The sequence below is a fragment of the Megalops cyprinoides genome, chromosome 18 (assembly GCF_013368585.1).
Source record: "Megalops cyprinoides isolate fMegCyp1 chromosome 18, fMegCyp1.pri, whole genome shotgun sequence".
NCBI classification, from domain to species: Eukaryota; Metazoa; Chordata; class Actinopteri; order Elopiformes; family Megalopidae; genus Megalops; species Megalops cyprinoides.
Window position 1 is genome coordinate 22,930,317 of NC_050600.1, and position 20,218 is coordinate 22,950,534.

General features: G+C 44.3%; 1 protein-coding gene across 3 annotated transcripts; it reads right to left on the reverse strand.

Annotated features, from left to right (window-relative positions):
* Window positions 1-1,398: 1,398 nt before the first annotated feature.
* Window positions 1,399-8,299, reverse strand: LOC118793418 (protocadherin-18-like). 3 transcript variants are annotated; one of them, XM_036551592.1, is made up of 4 exons: window positions 5,585-8,299; window positions 5,041-5,096; window positions 3,292-3,461; window positions 1,399-2,134 (listed from the first exon to the last, which is right to left on the reverse strand). In XM_036551592.1, exons 1-4 carry the CDS (start codon window positions 8,069-8,071, stop codon window positions 1,488-1,490), a joined length of 3,360 nt encoding a protein of 1,119 aa, XP_036407485.1. In that variant the 5' UTR covers window positions 8,072-8,299; the 3' UTR covers window positions 1,399-1,487. The 3 variants fall into 3 exon arrangements, with proteins under 3 accessions (XP_036407485.1, XP_036407486.1, XP_036407483.1); XM_036551593.1 differs by having other exon boundaries at window positions 3,346-3,461; window positions 5,041-5,129; XM_036551590.1 differs by having other exon boundaries at window positions 5,041-5,129.
* Window positions 8,300-20,218: the final 11,919 nt, after the last annotated feature.

Sequence of the window (20,218 nt, forward strand, 5' to 3'; positions counted from 1 at the left end):
TGATCCTAGAGACATGAGGCTTGATCTGTTCACTTTTTGACTGGTTTTATGGAGTCTAATTTAGATGCTGGAAAGCAGTGCCGCACCGCTGTTTGTTGTTCTGTGAGTAAATTGACATTTTACGTCATTGACCATGATTTTGTAGAACAGCATTCAATGTACATTAGATATTTGACATGTATTCTCAACATCTACAGGCTAGTAACAGATATTATTATGTTTACAGACCCGCAATTGCCTGCGCAGTGAAATAATTTCTGCTGTGAAACATCCGTCTGAATAACATACTTAAAGTGGCTGTATAATGAAAGCTAATTGGTTTGGGATGGCAAATTGTATAAAATTATATTACTAGGCATTTCTTGTGGAATCTCTCTCTAATTCAGTCTCTAATTCAGTCTAATGTAATTATGATGATTACTTTCATATGCTACTGAAAGTCACTTAGATGTCAACCACCATTTTTTCATGTTCGCATAAAATCAATACTTACATGCGTGGCTTTGAACGTGCAGGTCGGTGGGGGGAAAAAAGCAATGTTACCATCTGAACAGCAGGGGGAGCTCACGGAGAGTTGACGTTTAATTCAAATCAAGACGGCGGAGTCACTTAAAATTCAGCTGTTTTAATGTAACATTAATAGCCTGCATATCTTTGCAAGAATATAGATGCACACACTCTTTCCCACAGCGTTGCACGACAACAACAATAACAACAAAAAGGTGGAAGTGATTCGTTGGTCAGTGAAATGCCGACAAACTCCACGTTAAAATACTAAGCAGTCACAGTTGCCAGTGAAAGGATATGACATAGTTATCATGGAGTCACACACGAGCTGAACATGACAATCTGTATTTCCCAAAGATTTAAAAAATGCCAAGTGCAACTGTTGCTCTTGTTACAGACTGACAGATTTGTCCCTCCAGGAACACCCTTTACTCTCCTACATTTGTACACACACTGAGATCAGCAATGACAGTCCAACATAAAAAAAAACATGATTTAAACGTCAGCACTGGATTAAATTCATATCTCATCGTTTGTCTGACTTTCTTTCCCCATACCAGCTCCCTCCCTCCCCCAAACAATAAAAAGTTGTGCCCCTTAAATACTTATATTAACAGTGACAGAAAAAACAATTTAAATACTTTTTCAGACACATTTCAAATTCTTAAGCCATTTCACAACATGCATTGAGTAAAAAAATAGACTTCTGTTTGATTGACTTTTATGTACACATATATAAATATAAAAGGGTACAAATGTATTTTTAAAATACAAAGATAATTACACAATCACACTGTGTACACTGTGTACCGAACAAGAAAATACAATATTTTTTTGGATAATTAGCATTCACAAACACATTTACATTATAAATGCAATCGAATGATAATTGCAGGTCTCTCAGATTTCCTGGACTCCCGTAAATATGGAGAAAAAGAAAGGAAAGCGGTTTTGGGAGATGGCTCAGTCTCCCGGGACGTCTAGCTCTGCCGGACGTCTTGCAGGAGTTTGTTGATCTCGGCCACCAGCTCGCTGGCGTCCATGATCTCATGTCTGCTGTCGCTGCGTCCGCCCTGCAGGTGGCTGAGGACGTTGTCCAGCTCGTCCTCCTCGTAGTTCTCAGGGATCTCCTCCATGGCCGGCAGCCACTTGGAGGGGGGCGGGGCGCCCGCGTGATTGGCCGGGCTGGGCCCGATGCTGCTCCCCGGGTTCTGGAAGTGAGTGTTGGCCGCCCATGCCGCCACGCCCGGCGGGTAGGCCGACGGCTTGCCGGGCAGGTGCCCCTTGCGCCGCTCGAGCGAGCCCGCCCGCTCCGCCTCGTTGACCTCGGCGTAGGAGTCCAGCGAGGGCGGGAGGAGGCGCTGGAAGACGCTGCTCATTTCCGACAGGAGGGAGGCGCCCTCCGCGTCCTCGGCCCCGGATTCCTTGCCGAAGGTGGAGAAGCTCTTCTTGCGGTCGTTAGAGTCCACCGACTGCCGGTCCTCCTCCACCGACACCTGCTGGGGGTCCTCGCCGGGGATGAACATGTTGCTCCGGTAGTCCGTAGAAGCCGGGGACGCGAGGGGGGGCATCCAACACTGGTCCGAGTGCCCGAGGACCCGACACTCCTCCGTACAGAGTTTCATCGCTGTGGAGGGAGGGAGGGAACACAGAAAAAGCAGGACAGCAACATTAGAGGCGAACGAAGCCAACGGAGGCCGACTCATCAACCCTCCGCTGCTCGCCAGAGACGAACAACAGAGGCCCCTGGATGTATGACAAAATAATGACAGCAATTACTGTACATTTACTTCACGTTGACTTGAAAGCACCGGGCTCCCTCTCGTCTCAACCCGGGAGTGCATTTATATGAGTGGCACGGGCGCGCATAGACATATGTCTGCGCGTACGCTCCTCATCTCGCAAATGAGCAGAGCGTAGCGCATCGCCAGATAAGAGCAATCAAAATCCACCACTTCCCCTTCCTCTCGTAAATCACAGCACCGAATGTGGAAAGAAAAAAGGGAGAAAAAAAACAAAAAAACAGATACGCGTGGCACACTTTGACGTTCTTTTAAGCGAGCGGAGGAATTAATTGGAAGGATCGGTGCATTGTGCAAGAAACCCAAATAGAATAAAGGATGACTCCCGTCCTTCTGCTTTCAACGTGGCCTGTTCAATATTCAGTGACGTCTCCAAAGAACCAATCACACCGATCCAATATGCCAGCTCATAAGATATTCATAATATATGATGCATTATTTAGCTGGGTACATTATTAAGGGCCCAATCACTTTGAAAGGGCCATTTATTATACATCATGAAAATAACAACAACAAAGTTCTGTAAATGTGAAAACTGAAATGAAACTCATGCAAATTCTGACTGATGAAAGCCGTATCAAAAAAAGATTTAAAAAAAAAAAAAACTCATTTACAAACAGCACTCCAAAATGCAGATATGAATTCATGGCCGCATCCGTATCGAGTCTCGGAAATAATTGTATTAAAGATGAAGGCTTCTCATTTGAATAATGGAAAAAAAACAGATTATTCTGACTTTTCTCCCCCTGTAATCATGCTAATTTACTGATATGGTGTGGTTCTAAGTCTATCTCTCTGAAACGGGGAGAAAAAAAAAAACTGAACCAGTTTGCCCAGATAAATGGGGAAATTTCATACGCTTTATATTCCTATTGTTTGATATCTCTAATCTTGAAAGGGATGAAAGGATGGGCATGCGTTTGATAATGCCTGTGGTCAGGGTAACTGTGAGGGTTGTGCTCTCCTGCCCCATCATGCATACCTGGGTGAAGTCTGTGCTGCCCGTCAGTGAGGAAAATCTCGCTAAAGCCCTCACCCAGCACTCTGTCAATGGGCGACTCTCTCCCCAGGTCGTAGTCGCTGTCCCCGGCCTCGCTGTCCCCCCGGCCGCTGTCCTTCAGGCTGAACTTATCCATATCTTGTAGGGCATATCTGAAAAACGACACATGCACAGCTTGGCTTGATTTCATTGGACGATACGCAGTGTCAAAGGCGGTGCCTTTAATCAGAGGGTAAGTTCTAACAAAAGGCATTGTGTGGCAATTATACTTAAAATTATCACCTGAATTTTGTCCTACAGTTATCTCTTAACATGTAGAGCTAGTTGGAGCTTGGAATCAATATTCAGTTCTCTAAAATTTTGGAAATGGCCCCCCCGGGACACCTTATAAGGTTCTTGTATGCATAAGATTGGCGCATTCATAGAAACACTTTACTTTCACTCATTTGCTGGGTTTGGTTTTCCCACAGAAAAGCCCTGAAATGCCTATTGGAATGAGTCACGACAGTAGCCCATACTGTTACTAAGCACAATGCACAATGAAATCACTCAGGAGGTCCCAGGGCAGACGGCAGCAGCCCTCTGAGACTGTTATGTATTCATACCCATAACTATGACTGTGACTCGCATTCATGCACGCTTTGCCTTCATCATGCAGGACATACAGATCACGCCGCTGAATGTGTAAGAATGAAAACCTGAGGCCCTGCTGTGCAAGACAACAGTTTCATCGATAACCTCTTTCACATCAATGATCACTACGGAGGCTGAAACCTACCAAAACGTAGGAGTAAAATAAATAAATAATAAAACCAGTTGAATAAGTCATATTGAAATGGGCAAAATAAATAAATGCATCTACGTTGTTACGGAATGTCCTTCCTCACGGCTGAATCCCCTTTTCATAATGTTTCGCTTCATTTCATAATTATTTCATTCCAGCATCGCATTGTTCCCAGTGATTCACTTTTCGCTTTAGAATGACTTATTTCATGCCATAATGAATTTGTGCATTCATTCCTTAATGACAAGGAATCACAAGGTTTCATAATTTCATGATAATCAACCCTCGTTAAGCAGTATCATCCATGTCATTGGTTAATCACCGCTTGGAAACCACAGATATCCAAAATATTTGAAACCACAGGGCGCTGGTGAACTTGCTCTGAAAGAGCTCAAGTGTCAAACTGTACTGATTGGTACTGAGCTGTGGGATTCCCAAAAAAGTTGTCCTAATATACTAGGCTTGCTGCCTTCTCAAACACAAACTACGGTTGATGCCCAATACCGATTATCCAATGACACACCTGGTACCACCCACCATGGTCTGACTGATAAATTCCCTTGTCATAATAACAATTGACTGAAAGATATTTCTGACTTCATTTATTTCATCCTGGCAGGTTTCACCCTCCACAGAGTCCAGCAGCATCCAAATATTTATGATATTGGTATGGACTGCGTCCGCAAAATGATGCATAAATAAAACAAAACAAAAACAAAAAAGAAAACGCAACCTATGATCACGTGGGATGGATGTCAGCATGCGATAAACATGGTCCACAGCCTGTAACAGCATGTACTGCTTTCCATTTTAAATTTACCTTCAAGGCTTTGGGAGAACACACATTTCACACTTAACCAACACAGTGTCTTTACATTGGTGGCCCACAGGCTTCGCCTGCGAAAGACGTGCTCGGATTGAAACATCAGAGGTCAGCGCGTGGTTACCTGTAGCTCCTTGAGTATTTATTCCCGCGGAAACTTGGTCTTGGCTGGTACTGGCCCTGATGGAGCATTGACAGAAGCTGTGAAACTTGCTATATCAAAAATAAATGAATAAATAAAAATGAATACTAATGGAGGAGATGGGAGGGAGAGAGACAGGCATGAACATGGCAACGACAACACACGAGACGAATGAGGAACACAACTCATGAGAACTACAAGCGCAACAGAAAATGATTACAAAAGGATGCGGGCTAGGCGCACGCTGCATATGTACACACAGGTATCATATAAGCACAGTTGAAATGCATGGTTTATCAGATTCAGTCATCTTTTGTACCACTGTAAGTTTATGTCAATGTTTTTTTTTTTTTTTCTTTTCTTTTCTAGGGCCACAGCAAGAGTCTCTGGTGCCAGAGCCGAGCGTGGCAGTGAGTTGTGTTCAGCTGCATGAGGCTTAGGTCAACTCAAGCAATGACAACCAGCTGGCTGCTGGAACAAAGGGCTCTGCACCCATCCAAGAGGAGTGTGTCATGGGCTGGCTTACCTCTACTGGCGGGGTGGCGTGGGCGAGCTCCAGGGAGAAGTTTTCCGGGATGTGATTGGACGAGATGGTGACCAGGCTGTTCAGCGACTGGCGGCTGTGGTGGCTCTGCCGGCTGCCCATCTGCCCCCGGTCCATGGCGGGCGAGGCCGACGGCGACCGGTGGTGCGACCTGATGGGCAGCGTGCCGTTCACCGTGGGCACCAGCGTGATGTCGCCCTTGTGGATCTGCCGGGAGGGCTTCTTGGGGTGGTTCTGGTAGGTGGACTCGGCCACCCGGCAGTTGTAGGAGCGCGTGTCCTTCTTCTCCCGGTTGCACCGCGTGGCGAACATCACCATGATGACCAGGAGGACAGCGCAGACGGCCCCCAGGGATATGATGATGATCATGGAGACATCCAGGGAGGGCTGGCTGCTGTTGGTGGGCATGGGCTGGACGTGGCTGTCCATGTTCTCGTACACGGTGCACTTCAGAACCGCCCGAGTGCTCAGCCTGGTGCTACCCTTGTCCTGGACCAGAACCACGAGCTCGAAGTGTTCCTGGGGAACGTCCTCCATGCTGACGTTGGTGTGGACCTCGCACTTCTTCGGGTCCATGGTGAAGTAGCCCTCCTCGTTGCCCGCGACGATGGAGCACGTCAGCTCGGCGTTGACGCCGGAGTCTCGGTCGGTCGCCCGGACGACGGTCACCAGCTGCCCCGCCTCGGCATACTTGGAGACGGGCACCTCGGCCGTGTGGTTGCGCAGCTGCGGCACCACAATCGCCGGTGCATTGTCATTCTCGTCCAGGACGGTGAGAAGCACCGTGGCATTGCTGGCCAGCTGCGTGCCACCTCCGTCCCGGGCTTGCACCACGAAGGCGATGCGGCTCACGTCCTCGTGGTCGAAGCTCCTGAGTGCATAGATGGCCCCGCTGGAGGGGTCGATGGTGACGTAGGTCGAGATGGCGCTCCCCTGAATGAAGCTCTCCAAAATAGCGTAGGTGACCTGTCCGTTCGTGTCCAGATCGGGGTCGGTGGCCACCACCGACGTGAGATAGGCCCCGGGGGAGTTGTTCTCGGATTTAAAGATTTCGTACCTGCTCTTCTCAAAGCGGGGTGGATTGTCATTCTCATCCAGCACCTGGACGGTGAAATGCTTGATGGTGGAGAGACTTGGCAGGCCTCTGTCCTCTGCTATTACTGTGAGGCTGTACTCAGACCTCCTCTCTCTATCTAAGGAAACGTTGGTTAAAATCATGTAGTTCTTTTCATAGGTCTTTTGAAGCTTGAAGTGTCCATGGCCGTGGAGCCTGCAGACAACCTCTCCATTTAAACCCGAGTCCATGTCCTCTACTCTCACCAGAGCAATGAAAGTGTCAATGGGCGCAGCCTCGGATATATAGGCCACCTCCTCTTTCCCAGGTGTCATTAAATTAATGCTAATTTCAGGCTTATTATCGTTAACGTCCACCACTTTGATAATAATTTTACAGTGTGCTGGAATTGAATTGGGTCCAAGGTCTTGAGCCTGGACGTCGATTTCATAGGAGGCTGTGCTCTCGAAATCCACTCTCTTTATGAGTGTTAGGTGACCCGTTTCTGAGTTTATTTTAAACGTTTCCGTTATTTTGGGAGACACGTGACTGCTGAAAGAATATACAATTTTACCGTTGGTCCCTTCATCGGGGTCAGTCGCATTCAGATCTATAAGCAGAGATCCCAAAGGCGAGTTCTCCAGAAGATTGATTACATATGATTGCTGTTCAAAAACGGGGCTGTTGTCGTTCGAGTCTGAAATGCTCACTCTAAGAAGCGTTGAACCGGACTTAGCAGGCACGCCTGTGTCCGAGGCCACTAGTTGAAGCTCATAACTGGATTGCATCTCTCTGTCCAATTCTCTAACCACTACAAGCTCCGCATATTTGGCACCGTCGGTCCTCGTTCTTACGTCGATTTTAAAAAAGTTGTTTGTGGTTAAAGAATAGGTGTGGAGGGAGTTTTCTCCCACGTCTGGGTCCGTAGCGCTGTCTAAGGGGATTCTGGTCCCCACGGCAGCACTTTCGGATATCTCAATAGGGATGATGGCACGGGAGAACTGCGGCGAATTGTCGTTAATGTCCAACACTTCCACTTCAACATGGAATAACTGTAAGTGTTCCGTTGGAAGGGTAATCACGTCAAATTCGATAGAACAGTTCAGGTTTTTTTCACAGAGCTTTTCCCGGTCAATCTTCGTGCCTATACTGATCTCCCCGTCCTCCTCTCGAACAGAGAGAAAAGGAGTGCTCCCTCTTTGCATAGCTCGGAAACGTAACGGAATGGAACTTGGGAGTTTGGATAAAACATCTGCGACATCTTCCTTAAGCCTTGCTATCACAGTCCCTACTTTTTGCTCTTCGTAAACTTTGTATTTTAACGTCTTACCTGAAACATACCACGTCAAGGTCGCCAACAAAAGAAGTTTCAACAACGTCACGCAAAATAATACGTTCCCCTTTGCTGTATTCATTTTCGGATCAATCGGAACGTTCCGTGATGATACGTCCAGAAAAAAAAAATGCTCCACGAAAGCTTGGTTTCACAGATGAGAGGAGATGAACATTTTAAATCCCTTCAAGTCAACAAAGCTTTCTCTTTAAATAAGAAATTAGTTGTGCATCTTGCTTTTTGTCAAAAGTACAAAATGATTGTTCTTTAAAAATAAATATTAAAAAACTATTCCAAATTTCGTTGAGAGAGTAAAATGTGCAGGTTTTCCTGAAGACTGGCGGCTATTGAGACATTTGCACTCAGCTGAAGCGTTGCTCCCGCAGACGGATCTGTTGCACACATCCACCGCACATACATCTGTGGGGAGCGCAACTACAAGCTGTATGCGCTCTGCTCAACACTCCCACCGCCTGTGCTGCCGCTCCGCAGATTGACTGTCCCACATAGCCCGCCCCGGACTAAAACTGCAGCTTTTCTTCTGCTCAGACAAAACGCTTCCCAAATCAAGTGCGGCCCCTGTTGCCTCGCGGTGTCCACTCGAAACAGAGCAGCTATTGACTCACAAAGACCGACCAGAGTAAACCCCGCCTTTTGGATGTCCTTTCTGAGAGCGTGCGCCAAAAAAATGCTAAAACAAATTACTCAGGATGAACTTCTATTTCAGAGGGGTTTTCCGTGTCCTTTAATTAGATATTCCAAAAAAAAAAAAAAAAAAATAGGACAGGAGGTATCTAAGGTATCTGCAGTAGCTCAGAGATAAGTAAGAGTCAAACAGTGACCCGGAAATCCTCATAAGTAGCTAATTCAGCATTTAATCGAAACAAAAACGGTTTTTATAAGTGCTTATATTCCGTTTCTATAGAATATCGCCGTTCTGTTTGTGCGCAACCGTAGTTAAAATTGATGCCCATATTCGCATCTTGAAGTCTTGGCCAAGCCTATAAAATAGTTTGAGCTTTGTTTTACCTTTTGAAGCAAGCCGTTATTTTACATTAATGGACAATGCACTTTGCATTGGGGAGAGAGTCGCAAATAAATATTAACTCGCTTTCAAACTGTCCAATATGTATGAACAATGAAGTTTGCGTTTAGCACACGCCTCCCATTTCGACTGAACTTCGGGGCAGCAAAAACATTCCAATATACAGTAATATCGCACTGTCCCCGTTCCCCTTCACCCCCCCCCCCCCCCCCCCCCCAAAGCATACGCCCGCGCGCGCACACATGCACAGCCCCCTCTCCCCTTTCCTCCGAAAATATGCGTTTTTTTTTCTTTCTTTAACCTGTCATAGTCTGTTCCACCCGAATCAAGTCGTGTGGCTAATCGTGGTGAAAAGAATTGATTCTAATGAATCAATCGTGTCACCCCCGATGAACATTCTGCCCTCATGAATAATTCTGTTTTACAACTTTGGAACTCTTTCAGACTCCAGATCTCTGAATTAGCATCCTATGTGCGCGTTTAAAAAGCAAACACGAGCAACTGGGGCTTTGGAAACCAATGGCCATCTGGCGTGAGTTTTCGACAATCCAACGCAATAATTACATCAATTCAGCTTTGAGCAAACTCCCCTATAAAAACACCAAGAGGGAATTAAAACCCATGGAGAGCGCGATTCAGAGATAATCTAATTCCATTTCTTCACGCACGGCTTTCCAAGAGGTTTGATAAATCTCCCCCCCAAAAAAAACAGTTTTGTTGAAGAACTTCTATTCATCTCATAATTGTGAGAAGCTGTGAGATTTAACCCGTGTTTAATGCCACAACCTGAAATTAACGGTATTCATTTTCGGGAAGACGGCTCTTTTGGGGGCCGGTTCATTTCAACGTCTTGCCTCGAGGATGATAAAACGGTTTATGAGTTTTGAATGGCGAGTGGGAATACAGGGGAGCGGTGAATAAAAGCCTTGTGCACTCATTACATTTACGAACCACTCGTAAAACAGACAGTTCTTCTCACCAATAAAAATCAAAACGACAAATTTCAAGTTTAGACAGAATCTTTAAACTGTCCGTACCCGAATTCCTGTTCGTAAATTCCTTTTGTGGATATGGGCCACTGCTCCATCACTGTATGGGACTTAAATTTCAAATGGGCCTGAGAATATACACGTTAGGCCTGCAGCGACAGACTTTATACTTTTTTTCCGGCCTTTGACATGAAATGGGTAGGTGTGGTCCAATGCCTAGACGCGCCTACCTCTCCTAACTGGACAACGAAAGAACTGGACAGAAAAGAGTCCTGTTTGAGGGTCCTTCTGAGGTTCTGGCAAGAACTACGAGGTGGGCTACTTGTTTCTTTAAACCTACGTAAGCCCTCCCATAGACATGCCTCGGGCGCAACTCATTTTAGAGAAACCCACCACGACAAAATAAAGATGCTGCAACACTTTTAATTTATCACATTCTCAAGAATATAAATCCCTTCAGTGTCTCTGCGTTACATTTCTGACTAAGTTTGTAATCTTAGAACCGCAGCTAGCAGCGCAGCGACCCGCTAATGCGTTCAAGGGGGCGACTGGGTTTAACAGCAGCTAACTGGGACAAAATCAGACATCAAAACAGTGCTGTTGTTGTCGCAGTCTGTTTCTTAGGACCCATGTCACACAAATCGCGCTCTTTTCATGGGAATGCGGCCGTGATTTCGACCAGGGCAAATTCTTTCTTTTGAATGGTTTCGTTTGTTCTTTTCACGCGAGCAAACTTAGCAAAGCGTCTGAATGAGTGGACTCGGGCGACGACAATTCTAATCAAACTTAAGAAAGTTAGATACGGACTGATGGTTCGATTCCTTTAGATCTAGCTTCTAAAGCGCCGAGCGCGCTCAAAGCGATATAATGTAATTATTGCTGTAGGGACTTGGTGCTAATCACATTTCCTACACAAAGACATTGAACAGAGCTCGGGTTCAAACAAGCAAATCAAGGGTTTATATATATATATATATATATATATATATATATATATATGTGTGTGTGTGTGTGTGTCAAATGAATATAGTCATGGTTACTATACTGGTAATCCAAGAACTATTCAACATGTTTGATTTTTTTTTTTTTTTTTATTTGTAGGCAATTTCTCCTCAAGCAAGTGTTCTCGGTTGCGGTATAGTCTGTCTGTTTTGGGGGCACTGTTAGATTACATCGAACCAAGGTGCTTAATTCTAATTGTCTCGCTAAAATATTCAGATCCATGCATGCATATAGGCTATGCAACGTATCAGTTCGCCAGAATAATTCGTTGCATCTGAATGTTGCTCCTTGTGGTATGTGGTAGAGCCCATCTCTTTGCTGGCGTCATCAAGTTAGTGGAAACGGGGGCGTTGAACTCTGCCTCTGAAATGAAAGGGCTCGGGCGCACAATAGACTCAGCAGGTGGAACCTAGCAGAGATGTGATCCCCACTGACGGCGGGGAGCCCCACACATCACCAAAGTTTGTGTCGCTGGAATGCGTCGCGGGGACTTGGTGTTGTAAAGGCACGCGAGCATCTGCTGCCGAGCCCGTCTCATTATCATTCATTCAATTAGCTCCTGCGGATCCCGGGCCTCTGTGGAGTCATTCAGCTGTACTACCCCTCCGAGTGCCCCTCACAATGCTCATTGTTATTCATCCGTCCACAGGCGAACTTTCACTACTTTCAGTAACGAGGGAGGTTTATAGCTTTATGACACGTGTAGGACTCACACGTCTCACACGATGAAGTTGTTAAAAACTTGTTTCCTCTTGCTTTAGCATGTGGCGCGCAATCATGTAAATAGAACATTTACAAGTTGCCGCAATGTTTAGGTCACATTTATGATGGCGCTTTTTTGCGCTGCAAATGAAGGCAGAGTGTGCGGTCTCGCCTTGCAGACTCGCGCTATAATAAAAGCACTGCGCTGATGAGTGAAGATGGGTGACATCGGCGATTCCATCAGATGGACTGTCATAGAAGTGCACTGATACAGTATTTTAGTCAACGCAGTGATGGCCATTCCTTATACTGTGTATCATTATACAGCTGTATTCAACAACTTACTATTATTACAAACAGCAATACCTTTAAATCCATCTGGACATATATTACCTGAGACGACAAGTTAAACAGTGGTCATTAAAGATTCCACTGCAAAAAAAAAAAAAAAAAAAAATCCCTCTTGTTCAAGAGTCTCCCCTTGTCCTGGCCATATTTCAAATGTGGCTCTCCTAGCCTGGTCATCTGATGAAGTGAAGCTTTTTTTTTCATTTTACTGAAATGTGCTGGTTCTGGCACAAAATGGATTTCACTGAGGTGCTGATGGTACCGTACTCCTCCCGCTTACTATAAAGACATTTTTACTGGATTTAGGCACAGTATAAGTAAAATGCAATGAGCATTATATTTACACTACTCTATATCACCTATTTTATTTATCCACCAATCTGCGATGGTTACCTTTGACTTGTTAAGAAACATTACAAAATGCAGTCAGAGTTTCCCTTGTTTCTTGTCTCAGTTCTTTTTTCTGCCAAGCAACAGCACCATTTTCTAGCAATATGTGGCCAGATGAAGTCCTCCTTGTCCAGCTTTACCTTGACAGGTTTGGATCTAGCCTCCCAGGGGTCAACCTGAGGCAAGCTTACATATGATGGAGGTTCAGGCTTACATTTCCATATGTTTACGCAAATGTTACACTGTTAGTATCTGTAACCTAGTAAGTCACCTTATATAAAACAAACATACATGCTGGTCATTTATAATATATAAATACCACGAACACACATGCACGCACACAAACACACACACACACATACAAACACACGCACGCACACACACATACATACACACACACACGCGGGCACGCAACAGGATCCGTGCAATAAGTGAGTGACATACTGTTGACTTCCCCGATCCTCGAGCTTCCAGAAGCCTCTGCTCATGTCTGTGTGGCATGACTGACAGCCAATTTGTCAGAGAGAGATTACCCTTGAAGCAAAGACAGTTCTACATGGTATTATGTGTTACTTTAAAATTCAAAATGCTGGGGCGATGCTATTTATGCCCAAAGCCCAAGCAGTCGCACAGACTGCGAGCTGACGGGGAAAGTGGATTGCCGAGCTTCACACAAAAAAGATGAATCTGTTTCATCTTTTGCTAGTTTTATTTAGATCGAGATTGTGCCCACAATTATTGAGTGTCACAGTATTGCCCATGGGAAATGCCAGCAGCACATTAAGTGGCGTTGCATTCATTCTGGGACTATTTCAAATAAAGCCACTGTCCAATAATGTTGCATTATGTGTTATGTATTCTGTTTTTTTATTACAAAAATGCTTGAGCACATTTTCACATTAAAATTCCAAATCTCACAAATCAGGAAATTGCCTGTATAAAGAGAATCCATCATTGAATATGATTTTGGTTATGACAGTGCTAATTTGGCATTCATTTTAACCTCTAATAAGTACAGAAAGTAACAATGTGTATACACTGCGAAAAATGGTTACTCATACTTAATATTAAAGTGTCAAAGTGATGTAACTGAATGCCCCTCTGAGCCAGAATTATGATCCAAATTGCATGCAGCCTGGCTGTTTAAGACAGTGATCAAAAACAATGAAATATTAATGGTTTTCAAACATATGAACGTGTTAGACTCTAACCTGGGGTACGTTCAATCATTCAATCATATGTTGCACAGAGGAACTTGTGAAGTAGAAGCTAAAGTTAATTCTAGGTGAAACATACCTTCATAGCCTAAGATAACGCTTGCATGTGCACATTTGTTTTGAAAGCTATTTCAATTGGTCTCTTGTCTTCAAATCCAGTAGCATATGTGAACAACAATTGCAGTTTGTGGCTATAGCAACACTGAATGCAACTTCAAACTGTATGTGGAAACACAAAGCTACTCTGGGCTTCAAATTCAAGCAGGAACTCTGTTTGAACTACGTTTAGACAAATACATATAAGATTTGACACTATAATATTATAATAACACCTGTCAATAAAAAGCATTTTTGTTGCCAACAGTGACAAGCATTACTGTGAAAATATTGTAGATCACAATGGCATTTTTTTTTGTTTAGAGCAGCTACACAACTGTTTGAAGCAGGAGTAGTAATGACAAAACAAATAATAATAAAATACACAAATATTTCAATTCATATCTAGCAAATACTCCTCTCAAACTGACCGAACGTTCTGGTACAATAGATCAGTTAGCCTTACTATGCCTCTCTGGAAGATTTAATCATTGACGCTGTGGACTGTATACAAAGGACTGCTTTGTCTAGATTTTGCATGCTTTAATATCAGGTAGAGATGAATAAAAAAAAAAGATTATCTGAAGCCATCAAGAAAGCTGTCCCCATTATGGACATACATCTAGCATATGCTTCAGTCACTCGATAACTTGTTTTCGTAAAGTGCAATATCTCGCTCCCGTTCTCCTAGCCTTAGGCCTCGGCTATTGGATGACAATTCATGCACTCTCTATTAATAACAGAATCTGTTGTTTATTCCTCTCTGGGGAATCATTTAGTACCCACAACAGGTGCAAAGCAACTGTCCTGCCATTTTCTTTGCAGGCATTGCTCAGATTTCATGCAGTGTATTTCCAGATAAGACAGTCTCATAATAAGACCTTTTGTTGTTGTTCTTGGCTTAGATATATTCCTTCACTGGAATAAGCCTCATCAATCTAACCTAACATTTATGTCAATAGAGCTGTTGTCCTGTCTCAGGACTGGATTGGAGGTCAAGAATTGATCATTGATAATTAAAATGCCTTAAGGGTGTACAGTTTTAACATTTTTTAAGCTGAAAGTAACACACCGGCTCACTAATTTGTTGTGGATTGTTTGCAGAAAGGGCTCCAGTCTCATTACTCACTGGCTGAATGACACAACGCTTGCTGCTTGTTTGCAAAACACTTGCTTACATTGTGGCCGGTGTTACTGCAACAGAAACAAAAACCACAAAAAACCCCTTCCATCAGGGCCCACTTTGCACCGACATTTCAGCCAAAGTCCATGGATGACAAAGGGACTCCCCACAGGGTCTGTGTAATGTTTAACATCGAAGAGTCCCGAGGCGACGCCTTTTCTGAGGTTCTCTTTATACGCTGTTCATTTACTAGGAGCAAGATTTACAGTCCCTTTACCTATTAATTGAGGCAGATGTGGAGCAGTTTTGGGGCGACCCCCGCGCTACCTCGGAGTGCCATGTGTTTCCAGTTATTTCTGCAGGCTATTTCCGTGGAAACTCCTATGAGCTCGGGATCACTGCACACAGCTCTAAAGAAAAATGAACTTATGTTATTTCAGAGCTTGTCTGGTGTCTGACAGTAATAAGGGGTTCTGAATCCAGCCATAAAATTTTGTTCCATGGGTTCTTGGCCCTGAATCTGCATTCAGATGGAATTGATCTGGCTCACTACTGGTCAGTGGGTATGGTGTCTATTAACGGCCAAACATTAAGGGACAAATCCAGTCATTTCTGAATGGATTGTGCATGTAAATTGTGCATACATTGCTGTATTCTTCAACATATTTTGATGACTGAATTCCTTTAGAGTATAGTACTCTCCGTACTTCCTCAGCATTATAAACATAAAGTGTCAAGCTGTAAACAGGGAATTCAAATATATTCACCATCATTTTCATGGCACAAACTTCCTTCCGCCATAAAATGTTATGGGCTTGTGATTTTGTGGTGCTTGTTTAGCTCGGAGTCACATGCATGGTGTTGGGTTATGCACTTTGCCAAAAATGAGCAACCTGGACCTAGCCTTGTGTCCCAGATGCCGTGAGATGTCCCAGACAAAGAGGTTTATGTCCTCTCTGGAAATTACTGCGCTCACGGTGCTGTTGCCTGTTCTGCCTTGAAATGACGGGAGGCCTCCACAAGACCGGAGCAGGGCTTGGTTTATGGCCTCAATTAAGACGCGGCAATGCGAAAACAGAGGCAGCTTCTCACCGGGTTTATGATACGAGCGAGGGGAGGGGAGGACATTACATGCATTATGACCCTGGGAGTATAATCGTTCCCAGGTCCACACTCTCCCTCCGTCCCCCCCAGCTTCCCCTCTCCGGCCTGGGATCTGTCACAGACAACAGGGTAACAAGACCTTCCTCAAAACACACATAGCGGTCTTGAGGAAAAAAAAGGAGGGCATTCAGTTCGACAAAAAACTCCTAAGTGGAAAATTATCAGAGCTTGCCGTTACCCGGTAATTAAGACCACATGCTCGAGGAGTTAGGTTGAAAAGTTTCCTTTTAAATGTTCTAGTTCCAAAAAAAAAAAGAGAAAAAAATGACGACTGACCTGGAATGTTTGAGAGGAGACCGTGGTAGAAGAGGCGACGCTGTCGCCGGAAATTGAGTTTTAAGAGCATGCTGCACCCGATAACGGCAGCAAAACATGTCATCCTGTTTATGGGCTGGGAACTTGCTACGAGCAACACCGAAAGGAAATTTGGGGCAAGGTAATCTCAATTGAATGGGACACATTAAAAGCTGCAATATGGCACATTATAGTCCTTAACACTTAGCCACTGGAACAGTTGGACTTATAAATCATGTATTAACATTTCACTGTTGTACCCCCACGCAGGCCAGAGAGAGAGAGAGACAAAAAAACGGAATCCGAAAAAAGTAGAACGTCTTAAAGTGTCTTAAGCGTTAAATGTCTTAAGTGTTAAATGTTACTTTATGGCAAGAGCTTGCCAGCCCACTTCCTGGAAAAGAAACACCCTCAAAAATACATGTTAATTGTTCGGCTAATGAGCGGTTAATTGAAACCAGAGCCTGCGCCGAATAAATAGAAAAACAACTCTCAAACACTTTAATGATCTTATTTTGCTAACTTTGCTTGTATTGGGGCTATGAAGACTTTTACATACAAACATATTCCCATTTCCCAAGGGCCTCATCAAAGAGAGAGAGGGGTGCAAAAAAACAGATATTTCCACATTTGCATAGCTGTGTTTCGCACAAATGAAAGACACCGCTAATCAACAGCAATGTTCATTTACATGATAAAGTTACCATAATTGCATACTTTATTCATTAGCCTTTTGGAGCGAGCTCTCCCCCCCCCCCCCCCCTCCCCTGCCCATTCGTTGTAGCCTGTGTGGAAACCGCTTGCATCTAGAGTGGATGCACTCTGACAGAGAAGGACCTTGTTAAGCAGCTCCTGTGGCAATGCGGAGATCTGAGTCCCCTGGAATGAAGACCGGCCTCCCCCCGCTCCTAATAGGTGCTTAAATATTTGGCCTGCCAAAGGAGCAGTCATCCCTCACGCCAGTATGGGCAATGACTGTGGAAGCTGTACCTGTGACAAACAGCTGATTGTTGTTTTAGTTTACGGATACTGCAGGTAGTCAGCTCAGCAGGTAGTAACTGCAATGCATTTGCTGCTTATAAGGATCTTTGTTTGAAATTATGCCTGCAGCTATGTGTTGGCATAGAATATTTATATCGATGTGTTGCTATGCTAATGGTTGTAATGGTGCTGTTATTTGCCATTTGTATCCTGCACTTAGGCTGTCTAGTGTTCTGTTAATGAGTCCAGAAAAAGAACGTCTGCTAAACAACTATTACTACTGCTGCTTCTAATATTAATAATTACCCATACATTGATTCCTGATATGTACTTTCTGCAAGGAATCAGGCAAAAGATTTTTATTTCCATTTGCTCCTACTTGGTCATCGCATTGTTGGGGAAATTTAGGCTGAAGTGTCTGAACCTTATCTATTGTACCTTGAATCACTGCATGGTTATCTACATCTCGCCACACCAAAAGGATATAGTTACAGCCGGTCGTGAACTCTCAAGAGATCCTGGGAATTCTGTTGCTGTAGACTCCCCCCATGTATTTAAAAGGCAATGATAAAGTCAGGCAGAGTGTTTTCCTTTCGCTCTCTCCCTCATCTCTCCAGCGTGTGCCCACTTCTGGTGCTAAATAAGTGCCACTTGAGCGATGCAGATGCCGTCGGCAGATAGCGTTCCGTCATTGTTAGCGCGGGGGGCCGGCGAGCATAATAATGAGCGAGCGGGGGCCCTGACACACTTTTGTGTCTCACGTGAAGGCAGCGGCCCTTTTGTCGGGGCCCTGACTGATCTCCTGACCCTCGCAAACATTGGAATAACAATGGCCAGGCCACTCTGGGAGAGACAGCAGAATGGGAGAGAGTCCCGGGCAGATAACCCTCTCTCGCTTTGTGGGAGGTAAGACCTGTCCAGCTTATTAGCGAAGGAGGCCTGCTGAGGTTGTGATTAGAAGGCCCACTCAAAACGAAGAAAGAAAAAGAAGAGGAGAGAGAATTATACCTCAGCTATCGCGATGAACTAGCTCGGCCTTTTTGAAAGCTGGGGCACCGTATGCCTTTGAATTTACTGCAGATTGCAAAAACACGCTGTAACTGGTTTTAATGTCTGTCTGAAACCATGTAGGGTCAATTGTGAAATGTGATGAGGAAGCATATGATGATTGTGAGGTGTTGCCGTGTTTTACCGAGAGCTGTTAATGGGGGAATGTGACATGTATTCGAATCCTTTCCTTGAAACGACCGGAACTTCCCCTTGTGCTGACATTACTACAGAAACATATTGGATAGTAGTCTGCAGAGCCAGCGCTGCTCTACAAGTGTTTGGCTGAAGGTTTGTGCAAGCAGCTATTCTCATGTATCTCTTTAGGCAGACTGGTAAGCAAGAGTATACTACTTATGTGACATTATCTCCTTCAGTGATTGGACATGCCCCGGATTCAGATGCAGTGCATCCCTGGGCCCAATTCCTGCAGCTACCACTCTGGCAACTGGATGTGCCTCAGTGATCTGCTTTTGGTTATGACCCCTGTTTTCTACCAATGTGCCACACTTCGGTCTCAGCATCCAAACATGTCTCATACATTCAGTGTGCATGTCGCATACTGCACAATGGAAAAATCCGAAAATGAACTTTTATTGGAGGTAATCTGGAAGGGTTTATGAACTGTTACTCATTAATCTTTTCAGATGTTAACAGGGAGGTCGGTTGCAAGATCAGTCAGGAACATCACAACAGAAGCCTTTCGTATTGCTCAGGTCTGAGGTCCACAGATCAAAGTTTCCAGTTTTCATTCCATGGTACCTCATGCTTAATTGAGCAGATGTTGTCTGCGTACTGATGTGTCCCATAATCCCTTTTCCCCCTCAGTGGAAACGCTTTTCTTCCAACGTTGCAAGTCAGGGACAAGAAGTGGAAAGAATTTGCGTCGATCTCTGAAAACCTGTGTTTTACAAAGCAATCAAGGTTGTCAGTGGGAAGTGTCCTAATGAGGATTGACTAATGAACTGGGCTCAGCAGTCTTTCTGGCCCTCGTTGAGCTGCGCTCTTGAAAGACTTTGCTAATTGGAATTTTTCTAATGTTAGACTCTCCTGCTGCTGAGCTTTAAAGCTGAAGCCGCACTCGCTGGTCTTTACGGAGGAAAGAAATGAAAAAAACGGTGAAACGATTGAAGTCCATCTACGGTGGACATTAATCTGTACACCAATTTATACTGTACATTAATTGAGGTGTCCTGCGTTTGAAGTGCATATGAATATTTCCATTTGTCCAGATTTGAACTTGCTTCAGAGCATGTTTTGACTCAAATAATCAAATAGATGTGGTGAAGAATACAGAGCATTCACTCGCCAGCACCATTTTTGGGTAATGAAGCGAAATTAGGGTTTGAACTCCTGAATTATTGAAACTGGCTGAAGTTATAAACTGTAAGAAAGATAAGGTAAGTTATTAGTTGGATGTGAAAGTAGAACAAAATTTCTCACCAGGCAGAGGGCTTGCTCCATGTAGAGAGAGTAGCAGCAAATACTTTGACAAAGTGGCAAATCCTCCTAGTGCTAGTACACTTTTACATTCACTGAAACTTGACAATTAGTGCTTTCTCTAAAAACTGGCACTACTGAAGGGGATCCTCTGCATTTGGAATATTAGCAATGCTGACAGATTCTTTGCGACATTTGAAAATAAACAGACAGAGTAGATCACCAAATTTTGATACCATTTTAATAAAAGTTTTTTTTTTTTTTTCCCTCAGTAGGTGCGGTTGCAATAGTAAAGCTCCTTCCATGCTGCCAGTAGCACTGGAACATTGCGAATGAGATTGAGGGGTAGCTCGAGGACCCCCATTCACACTGGCGACCATTTAAGACAGAC

What these genes read in the sequence shown, in the direction of transcription:
- LOC118793418 (XM_036551590.1), bottom strand. Translation starts at nt 8,071, where the DNA reads ATGAATACAGCAAAGGGGAACGTATTATTTTGCGTGACGTTGTTGAAA. An exon ending in AAATACTCAAGGAGCTACAG is followed by an intron (nt 3,462 to 5,040) that starts GTAACCACGCGC and finishes GTCGTTTTTCAG; the next exon opens with ATATGCCCTACAAGATATGG. An exon ending in GCAGCACAGACTTCACCCAG is followed by an intron (nt 2,135 to 3,291) that starts GTATGCATGATG and finishes CTCCCTCCACAG; the next exon opens with CGATGAAACTCTGTACGGAG.